The following is an 11,698-nucleotide window of genomic DNA, read 5'->3' on the forward strand; positions in this document are numbered from 1 at the left end:
CTCTCACACACACACACACTCTCTCTCTCTCTCTCTCACACACACACACACACACACACACAGTGTTTTGATAAGAATAGTGCTGAGCTGGCGACACAGATTCAATGCTGTTTTTTAATCACTGATGTCTGGGTCTGTTTGGAATGTCAGGGCAGATATACTCTTAAAAATATAGTTTATAAATTTTTTTTATTTTATTTATTTATTTGCTGGGTCACATTTCATCCTTCAAAAAAAAAATTTAATTGTGTTCATTTTATTATTTTATTTTGTTTGCGTTTTGCACCTTGAGCACTAATGCTTGACGTGACGAAAGAAAAAGAGAAACAAAATTACTGTACATGTCAAACCATTTCATATCACCATCATCTTCATAGGTTACAGAATTCTGTGTTTTCTAACATGATATAAATTATTTAGTTTTTTTTAAATAAAACATTAAATTCACCACAGCAGATAGTATAATACATAATAAACTAATACTTAATCTAAATAATATATCATATAATTTTTGCATCATAATAAGTATTTAGGGGAAAATCGAATGAATTCTCATTAAAATTATAATCACAAAATGCAAAAAATCTTAATGGTTCTAAATATCAACTTAATTTTAGTTTGTACTTTTTTTAGTGAAAATGGGATTTTGACAGGTTTTGTAAGAATAAAAAAAAAGTTCTTGATGTTTCATTATACTGTATGTGTTTTGGTTTCTAGTTTGGGATCTAGTGAATAAAATGTTTTGTTTTTTTTAAACAGAAACTTTTATTTTGAAAGGAACAGTTCAGCCATAAAGGATCATTCTCATTTACTCACCATCATGTCGTTACAAACCTCTGTGGAACATAAAATATATTTATGTTTTCTGTACAAAGCCATCATAAAGTATTAAAATATAGCGTACATTATCTGGGCTACTGTTATGATTCTTTTTTAGAGCTTGACTGCTGTGCATCAGAGTGAATGCTCTGCTTTGTGTTTCCCAGACGGAAGAAAGTCATACAGGTTTGTAACGAGATGAGGACAGAATGTTCGTTTTTCTCTGAACTGCTCCTTTACGAGCACAGCCGTGATCTGTTTCCTCTTTACCCTGCACTCGTCTCTCTCATATAATCCGTCTCCCTCCTTTCCTCAAGCCTCTCTTCCCAAAATCTGGCTGAGGGGAAGGAAAAGTGTGAGTCACTCTGAGTGGCTGCTCCCGAGTCAGAAACTCTCTCTCTGTGTGTGTGTGTGTGTGTGTGTGTGTGTGTGTGTCTGGAGGAGACGGTTGCTATGGTTTCATGGATGACGTCATCCTCTCTGCACCGTGGCAACTGTGTGTTTTATATCTGATGACGAGCATCTGACCGAGCGGACACACGTTACACACTCGGAAAACCGCTGACATTCATGAAGACCCAGAGAAAAGAATATCCCAAATGTGATGGCAGTAAATCCTCCAGAATTTCAGATCTCAACTATTTCTCAAGCTGTGCTCAGAGTGTGCAGTTAAAAGTCAGATCTCAAGATGAACTCAAACTCAAGACTCTACTTTTTCATTGCAATGAGAAAACAAACAACAACAAAAAGTCAGAACATGGGAATAGAAAAGAATCACCCTCTTTAAAAGAATCACATTTTGTTATATCTTTCACTTGGATGTTATAAGTTGCACTGAGTAAATACAGCTGGATAAAACAAAGCAACAAAATATGATTATTTTCTATACCCACTGTACATATAATCTTATTTACCATACAATACTACTTCCAATAATAAACTAAATGTATTAAATATGTACTAAATTATTTTTACAACTACAATTCTACATTATTTACAAAAATAAATACTAAATCAATAAATAATTAATCAAACTTCAAAAATGCTCACTAATTTTGCACATTAATTTTATAAACATATCTTCTCTACCTAATCGGAAATCAGTGTTATTTTAGTATAATTGATAGTTTTTTTTTTAGTATTCTGAATTAGTTTTTAATTTTACATTTTGCATTCTCATTTTAAAGTTTTAGTAATTTTGTTGTGTTTTTGTCTTTTTTTGTTGTTGTCTATATACTTATTGAATTTTATTTTGTTTTAGCTGTTTTAGTACTTCAACTTAAACCAAATAAAAATTTGAAATGTTGCCTTGGCAACTAGCTGAAATAAGCTGATTTTTTTTTTTACATGATTATTATTATTATTTTACTATTTGCTTTCAGTTAACATTTATTTCATTTCAAACAATTATTATTTATTTTTGATTTTGATTTTAGTTCATGTTTTCAACAGGGTTATTATAGTTAAGTATTTTTATCTCTGTAATTTTAGGAGAAGAAAAATTGATTCTTCAGTGAAACTTCACAGCATCTCATGAGCAGCAATCACAAATCTCTCCGCCGCGGGAAGCATCACGTGCCCCGTTCTTTTTTCGTCCGCTCCAGCTGGCTGGTGTGTTTTTAGGGGCGTTACGGCAGGGCGCGGTGCTCGCTCTGGTGGGCAGGGGAATACCGTGCCATGCCCGCTGGGCTCCGGGCCCCTGAGGGCCAGCCGCAGCCTGCAGACTCCACCATCAACCGACCGCCCTGACGGTTTATTTTAGCTCTGATGGCTCTAATCAGTTCCAGCCGCATGTGGCGGAGACTAAAATTCACTCTGCTCAATAAATATATATATGGGTCAAAGACGAAAAAGGGTTTAAACATAAAAACAATACTGCTTTAAATTGTTGTTGTTTTTCCAAAAAAAAAAAAATTTAATTTAAAAGTTTTCTGTTTAATGTAATTGTATTTTTGTTTTTGTTTTTCTGGGCAAAAAATAAATATCATACATTTTCCCCTGATTTACAGAAGAGACGCACTAAAATGTCTTCCAGTGTAACAATCTTGCCAGGCATATTTACAACAAAAATCAATTTATGACATAAATTGTCAAAAATAGTCAAAAACGAATTACTTTCACCCCAAATACTAATTAGTTGTTATTTTTACATTTTTTAAATTTGCCACTATCCTAGGTTTTGCCCATTTGTCAGTAATAATTTTTTACTCATTTAAAACCCAATAAAATTTAATATGCTCACTCATTCTTTTTCCTCTGCACTTTTTCTTTCTGTTACCTCTCATCACTCATCACTGTTATGATCACTCATGTTAATGATCTCAACAAACCCATAACACTACGTATTAACTGTTAACCGATCAGATTTATGGTGTTAAACTCTTGGACGATAAAATAGGGCACTAACTTTATCTTCTCTCTAATCGAAACTCAGTGTTATTTTACTGTCACTGAAGACCAACTGCATAGCAACAAACTACAAACTACTCTGAACACTTTAGTAACTTCTTAGGACTTGTCTGTCTTTTCTTTAAGGTCTTAAGCAATTTCAAGCTGAATCACTTCAAGTCAAAGTCACTGAAACATGATCAACACACAATCTTTCTCACACTTTTCATTAATCTCAGTAAACTCTGTTCTGCCCCCCCGCAGGAGAAAGAGAAGAAGTACATGCTACAGGTGGACAATCTGAAGTTCAGAGATGTGGAGAAGGGCTTCATGTCCAGCAAACACAACTTTGCCCTGTTCAACACTGAGCAAAGGTCAGAGGTCATAATCCTTAATAATTATTGCGAATAGCCAACATAAAAAAGCTTCCACAACCTTTTGTCATGTGACGTTAGTTTAAAGTAAATCAAGATGTTCAATGGGAACAAAATGAATGTTTATGTGAAAAAAAAAGACAGAGAGAAAAGTTATTTCAAATATGGAGAAAGTTATTATTTTTTATGTATTTTTTCTTTAGAATTAGATGCATTGATTAATCAATCACAGTAAGATCAGCATTAACAGTTTCAATAGGCTCTATTTTAACCCTGTAAAGCCTGACATATGAAATCATAATTAAAAAAAAAATGGAACAGTTTATTGAACCTTTAGATCTTTTTTTTTATTTAATCTAAAAAAAATGCACATGTGTTTTTGTTGAGTATCTTATTTGATGTATCAGGCTTTTCTGGCTCATATAGTCTAATACATTGAGAATATAGAAGAAAAACAGCTCAGTTTTATTCACAAAAACATGAATTTGCTGCAGATGCTGATATTTATATGATGATATTCTGCTGCTTGTAATGTAAATCAATGAGATCTTTATAACAGTACAATTACACTAAAAGAGCTTTGACTGGATAAAAAAGTTTTCGACTATCATGTTGACTATCATGTTTCCATGTAATGCCATGACAGGAACGTGTATAAGGACTACCGTCAGCTGGAGTTGGCCTGCGAGAGTCAGGAGGATGTGGACGGATGGAAGGCTTCGTTCCTGCGTGCCGGCGTCTATGCTGAGCGCGTGGTGGTGTGTGTTCAGATTGATCAGATGTGAGTAGGAATGCATAAATAGAAATGATGCACCTCAAAATGCTTTTCTCTTTCTCTCACGCTGCTTCCCGTGGCGTCGCTCTAGGAGAAGGAAAAGGTACAAGCTTTGAGTAGCACTGAGATTTTTTATGCATCTTTTGCATTGCCGATTTCCGTGTTTGTGTGATTGTGTCTGTGTTTGTCTGTAGAGCGACGCTGGAGACGAGAACGGTTCGGACAGTTTCATGCACTCCATGGATCCTCAGCTGGAGAGGCAGGTGGAGACCATCCGAAACCTGGTGGACTCCTACATGAGCATCGTCAACAAGACTGTACGAGACCTGATGCCCAAGACCATCATGCATCTGATGATCAATAATGTAAGCAGCATCAGAAGCTCGTCTGTGTTCAGCAGAGGTGCACATGTGGTGAAATGTTGTTCGTTCAAACCCCACAAGGGTTGATTCATGAAAAATCATGAACTAAGACAGTCCTTAACATTATAAATCATATTTGATACATACATTTCTAAATGATCAAAACTTTGCTTTTAAACCTGTTGCATACAATCTACTACATGCCTTCTGTCGTCTGATTAATAGTTTAGACTTTATGTAAAAGCTCTTTTAGTGTAATTGTACAAGCGTCCAGCTTCAGCTGGAGCTTCTCGTGTCAAATCTTGACTGATTTTGATCAAGTAAGCGTCAGAATAACTGCAGTAATAACTCCACATGAACACTTACTGGACTGAAGCAGCTCAGCTTTACTTGATTCTCCATCAATCATGTTTTAGAGTCTCAAATCTGATCCTCAGGATCTTTTGAGGAGCGTTTGTTTCCAGAAGCTTTACTTTCACTGTTCCTCAGCGGAGGAATGATCTTCACAAGCCTCCAGAACATCTCACATCTTCTGAGGAGCCTTTATTTCTTCAGCTCTCAATCACTGCATTATATGTTTGGATCAGTTCAATCTCATCTTACTGAGACAGATTACTGGAGATATAGAGTGACGACTGCTATTTATATCAGCATCTGCTGAACTGTTATAAAGATCTCATTGATTTACATTACAAGCAGCAGAACTTCATCAGAAATATCAGCATCTGCAGCAAAATTGATCAGTTTGAGTCTGAATAAAAGTCTGTTTTTTCCTCCATATTCTCACTGTATCAAGACTATATGAGCCATAAAAGCCTGATGATCAAATATGATACTCAACAAAAAACACAAATGTTACCCTGGACCACAAAACCAGTCATAAGGGTCAATTTTTCGAAAAAATCTAAATCCTGAGAAAATCACCTTTAAAGTTGTTCAAATGAAGTTCTTAGCAATGCATATTGCTAATCAAAACTTCAGTTTTGATATATTTGCAGTAGGAAATTTACAAAATATCTTCATGGAACATGATCTTTACTTAATATCGTAATGATTTTTGGCATAAAAGAAAAATCTATAATTTTGACCCAGCGACTTAAGACTGCTTTTGTGCTGCAGAGTCACATATGCAAACTTACATTTTTTTTTTAAATGAGGTTTCCTGACTATTATCCTAAAGAACACTGTTGTGAGTGAGTCTCTGCTCTCTCAGACGAAGGAGTTCATCAATGCGGAGCTGCTGGCTCAGCTGTACTCGTGTGGAGATCAGAACACGCTGATGGAGGAGTCGGCCGAACAAGCACAGCGGCGCGACGAGATGCTGCGCATGTATCACGCGCTCAGAGAAGCACTGAACATCATCGGGGACATCAGCACCACCACCATCTCCACCTCTCTGCCTCCGCCTGTGGACGACTCCTGGCTCCAGGTGCAGCGCACCGGCTCCGGAGGAAGGTGCGTTCAGGACGGAGAGGACAGATGGATGACACACGGATAAACTGATGGGCTAATCGAGGAACTTATGACTTCAGTGGAGAAAGAAAGTCTTGATGTAGAAATAGACGTTCAATATGTCACTGAGACTTTTAATTACTTCTCTGCTGCTAGACACTTTATTTATAATCATAATTTAAATGCTTTATTATTATTATTATTATAAGCTACAATAATAATTGTTATATTTTAAGTAGAAAAAGTTTATGGAGTACAATAATATCCTATACTGTAATAAATATATCCTGTAAATACTTTATTATTATAAACTATTATAATATTTTTTTTATATATATAAAAAATATTTTTTATCAATACTAATAGCTATATAGTGTACTTTTTAATTTACTCATCCTATTTGGCTTAATGCTAGGCTCATGAATATTAATTATATTCTGGAGAGGAAAGTTCAAGAAAGTTCCCCAGCAATGTCAGCAGGAACTCATTAATATTCATAAGCTCAGCCTTAGGTCATGATGTCAGAACCAGCCTCCTCCACCAGTTTAAAACAAATGCCACCATGAACACACCACTAATGCTTAGTTACAGAATGGGACAGTAGCGCCACCTGCTGCTGGAATGTGAAATGAGCTTACTGGCTACCACAGAATCCATAAGAGATGCATACAATTAAATATGTAAATGAGAAAAGCTGATTTCTGATTATTTGTTGCTCTTTAAATTTAACTTTTAGAATGTGATGCAAAACTGTATATGTAGCGGTAAATAAAATAAGATTGACTTTGATTAAGTCAAAGTGTGGTGTGTTATCACCGAAGAGAAATTTGTTATTGTTGCTGCACAAACAAAGGTGAGAAAAAACGTAATATGAAAAAACAATATTTCTCCGTTAGGTCTCCGGCGACCAGCCCGACCCCTCAGAGACGGGCCCCTCCTCCGGGGCCTCCGGCACGCCCAGGTTCTCGTGGCTCGGCCCCGGGGCCCCCTGCTGCCGGCGGGCCACCCGTTCCCTCTCGCCCGGGAGCCTCTCCGGACCCCTTCGGCGGGCCCCCACCTCAGGTCCCGTCCCGGCCTAACCGCGCACCTCCCAGCGTGCCCAGGTGAGACTCAATTACCTCAGACAGTAGAAACTGCTAATGAAACAATGCATTTGTGCTGGAAAACAATAATAACGCGCTCAGATTTGAGACGCGTGTAATTTCTGCAACACTAACTCCATCTAATGAAATGTGGGTCTATATGTTTGTCCAAACAATGTAAGACAACCAATTCCGTCTGATGCCGCTAGTGCAGCAGAAATGATACGCAATGCACATGAAACATTCAGAAATGCTCAAACAAGACTAACCTTCTAGTCCTGCAGTCTAATAAGAACATCCGTTTGCTCTTAGCCGCGGAATGTGAGACTGTAACCGCTGGAGTAAGAGCAGTGGTGTGGGTGAGTTAACCGGTCACCATACCAACGTTTAAACGATAAGCAGCCATCACCGAAACTCAGCTCATTGTTAATCAAAGTGTCATCAAATCAGATTCAGATGTCCACGCTTCTAACTCTTATTATCGTTCAAACGTTACAGATTTAAACCATTTGATGCACAGTGTGTTCTCGGTAGAGCTGGGTGATAGAGCAAACATTCACTGGGATTTTGCATTGGATCATTAGACTAGGTTCAGGGTCCTTCCTTTTCTCGTGACAGAAATCGCTGCGTGGCATTTTTCATATATTAAAAGGTTTAAAAGAACAGCGTTTATTTGGAATAGAAATCTTTATGATTTGAACGATACCGTAAATTATAAATATTAATTAAAAAAGATTTATTTTTAAATAGTTGTTTAAGTATTGAGGTTTTATATTAATAATATAAATAAAAATGTGTACATTTAAGTAATACTTTCTTTAAAAAAATATCTTACCCCAAACTTTTAAACGGTACTTAATATACAGGTATGTATTACAAAAATTACAAACTGATTACTTTAACTATCTTTTCCCTACAGTTACATCTTGTATTTAGCATTTTGAATGATTGTTTGACTGAAATGATGGTTCATCAAAATATCATCAAAAGGCTTATAAATACGCTTTATATGACCCAGCTCTAATAGTCAGCATATCTCATCTATGAATGTCTCGATCACGTCGGCTCACATCAGACGCTTTACTAACTGTCCACAGGACGGCCTGAGGGATGTTTCTGTTCTCTTTGCTTTTATTTGTGTTCATTGTTAAATTTGTCCTCTGTTGCGTGTGATTTGACTCATTGTAACACTAACGGCAAACGCTTGCTTCCTGACAGCAACACACACACACTCTCACTCACACACACACACACACACACACACACGCTCACACACACACATGCTCACACACACACACACACTCACTCACTCACACACACACTCCCACACACACACACACACACACACACACGCTCACACACACACATGCTCACACACACACACACACTCACTCACTCACACACACACTCCCACACACACACACACACACACACACACGCTCACACACACACATGCTCACACACACACACACACTCACTCACTCACACACACACTCCCACACACACACACACACACACACACACGCTCACACACACACATGCTCACACACACACACACACTCACTCACTCACACACACACTCCCACACACACACACACACACACACACACGCTCACACACACACATGCTCACACACACACACACACTCACTCACTCACACACACACTCCCACACACACACACACACACACACACACGCTCACACACACACATGCTCACACACACACACACACTCACTCACTCACACACACACTCCCACACACACACACACACACACACACACGCTCACACACACACATGCTCACACACACACACACACTCACTCACTCACACACACACTCCCACACACACACACACACACACACACACGCTCACACACACACATGCTCACACACACACACACACTCACTCACTCACACACACACTCCCACACACACACACACACACACACACACGCTCACACACACACATGCTCACACACACACACACACTCACTCACTCACACACACACTCCCACACACACACACACACACACACACACGCTCACACACACACATGCTCACACACACACACACACTCACTCACTCACACACACACTCCCACACACACACACACACACACACACACGCTCACACACACACATGCTCACACACACACACACACTCACTCACTCACACACACACTCCCACACACACACACACACACACACACACGCTCACACACACACATGCTCACACACACACACACACTCACTCACTCACACACACACTCCCACACACACACACACACACACACACACGCTCACACACACACATGCTCACACACACACACACACTCACTCACTCACACACACACTCCCACACACACACACACACACACACACACGCTCACACACACACATGCTCACACACACACACACACTCACTCACTCACACACACACTCCCACACACACACACACACACACACACACGCTCACACACACACATGCTCACACACACACACACACTCACTCACTCACACACACACTCCCACACACACACACACACACACACACACGCACACACACACACACACACTTCCCAGCAGTCACTCACACACCTTTCATTCTGACCTTTTTAATGCTTTTAAAGTCCCTGATAAATGATCTGCAAAACCTCTGAATTGCAAAAATACATTTTAAAAATCCATCACGGCTTAAGATGATTATGACTTATCGCTGATGCTTTTGAATTCATAATTGGCTGTTAAATCTTCAGACAGAGGTTTTGGATGTCAGTCTCTGGTTAGCTTGGATTGGAGAAGTGTTGATGTTTCTGTCTCCTCCATGTTAACCGTGTGTGTCTCGCACATCTTCCCATCGCTCTGGCTCCACCCCTTCTGCTGATATTGATTATTTTTCACAGAATTACAATCAGTGACCAATGAGGACTAACGCTTCTGGTACGTCTGTGGTTCTCTCGCCATTCCCCGTCCCTCTCTGCATGACCGACTGTCTCTGAGACCCTCCCACATGCACACACAACTGTCCAGAAATGATCTATTGGGACGTCTTTATCCGACAGTACAACTCTTTACATGGGAATGTTGTAGTTAAATACAACCGAAGCTCTGCGTGACATGCTGTTGGAGTCAGTATTACAGTATGTTCTGTGGTAAATCGACAGCATATCATGTTGTATTTAACACAGCATCTGTTTATAGCAGAACTAAATTACTGAATGTGAAAATCTTTCAGACAGCCACTCAAATCCCTGTCCAGCTTGCATCTCGTATGCTGATTTAGTAGATGGACAGCAGGTCTCAGAACAGATTCTGTAATGTGCAAACATTACATCAGTTCTCTGAATGATTTATTTTCAGTTTTATTTAATTTAATCCAGATCTGAAAAGCCTTTCCTTCTGCAGCCCCGTGCACTTGTTTTATTTCAGTTTTGCCATCGTTATTTATGATCCCTCTTAATAAAAACCACTACAAACATCCAGTCAAACGCTGCACTTGTGACCTTTAGGGTGAAACTGAACAGTGGGGTCAAAGGTGAAGTGTCAGATGTATTTTGTCCATGTTGTTTGTCTCTTCATGGCATCTCATTCTGTCATGGTGTGATCTCCGAATGCTGTAAAACATCTTTTACAACATGTCTATGTCTGATCAACCACACAACAGATGCACAGATCTATCACTCATTAGTAATACATAATAAATAGCAAATGGAATTGACTAATTAATTACATTTTATTTGTTTAGATTTCATTTAATTTTTGTAAATTGTATTACCCTTTATTTTATTTAACAATTATTAATTAATTATTTAATTAAGAATCTTATTCAGTTATTACTGGAGATTGTATATTTTTTTATTATTTATTTTAGAATTTAATTATTTTATTATTATGAAATTAATTTCTTATTTTGTTTAGATAATGTCAGAAATGCTTTTCAAATAAATATCATTTATTTAATTTTTTATTAAATAAAAAGTATTAGTAACATTACTAAAATAATTATTATTAGATTTTATATATTGTTAGCTATTTCTTTTAGAATTTATTTTAATATCATCAAATAAATTTCTTGAATTTATTTAGATAATGTCAAAACTGCAATTTCATTTTTTTTAAATAAATAAATAAAGGTATTATTAATAATTAATTTAAAATGTATTTTATTAAAAAGTTATTAATATTATAACCAGAGATATTTGATTCATAACTTTGGTAAAACTATGAGATTAAATATCCATTAAATATTTTACTTTTATGAACTCTAATAAGAGAAAATTAGTCAATTTCTCAGTGCAAAATATTTGTACTTTCTCATGTGAATTAAATTCTTTCACATTTAATGAACATAATTTTGTGAATGTTTGCTCTGTCTGTGTGTGTGTGTACCTGGTATTTATCACGTTATGGGGACCAAATGTCCCCACAAGGATAGTAATACTAGTA

The 11,698-nt window shown here is 37.6% G+C and overlaps 1 protein-coding gene across 7 annotated transcripts in view; it reads left to right on the forward strand.

Annotated features, from left to right (window-relative positions):
- Positions 1–11,698, forward strand: part of LOC107658356 (dynamin-1-like) — a 73,741-nt gene that overhangs the window by 60,135 nt on the left and 1,908 nt on the right. For 4 of the 7 annotated variants that reach the window (XM_016446864.1, XM_016446883.1, XM_016446873.1 and 1 more), the window contains 7 exons: positions 3,472–3,581; positions 4,228–4,339; positions 4,448–4,459; positions 4,551–4,721; positions 5,932–6,173; positions 7,067–7,273; positions 10,156–10,192. In XM_016446864.1, the coding sequence (XP_016302350.1) occupies positions 3,472–3,581; positions 4,228–4,339; positions 4,448–4,459; positions 4,551–4,721; positions 5,932–6,173; positions 7,067–7,273; positions 10,156–10,177 (876 nt within the window). In that variant the 3' untranslated portion in view covers positions 10,178–10,192. Of the gene's footprint in view, positions 1–3,471; positions 3,582–4,227; positions 4,340–4,447; positions 4,460–4,550; positions 4,722–5,931; positions 6,174–7,066; positions 7,274–7,564; positions 7,612–10,155; positions 10,855–11,698 lie in introns of those variants that run through there. The other 3 variants (XM_016446898.1, XM_016446890.1, XM_016446908.1) reach the window with 3 other exon arrangements.

Source organism: Sinocyclocheilus anshuiensis, unplaced genomic scaffold (assembly GCF_001515605.1).
Source record: "Sinocyclocheilus anshuiensis isolate Anshui unplaced genomic scaffold, SAMN03320099.WGS_v1.1 scaffold53, whole genome shotgun sequence".
NCBI classification, from domain to species: domain Eukaryota; kingdom Metazoa; phylum Chordata; class Actinopteri; order Cypriniformes; family Cyprinidae; genus Sinocyclocheilus; species Sinocyclocheilus anshuiensis.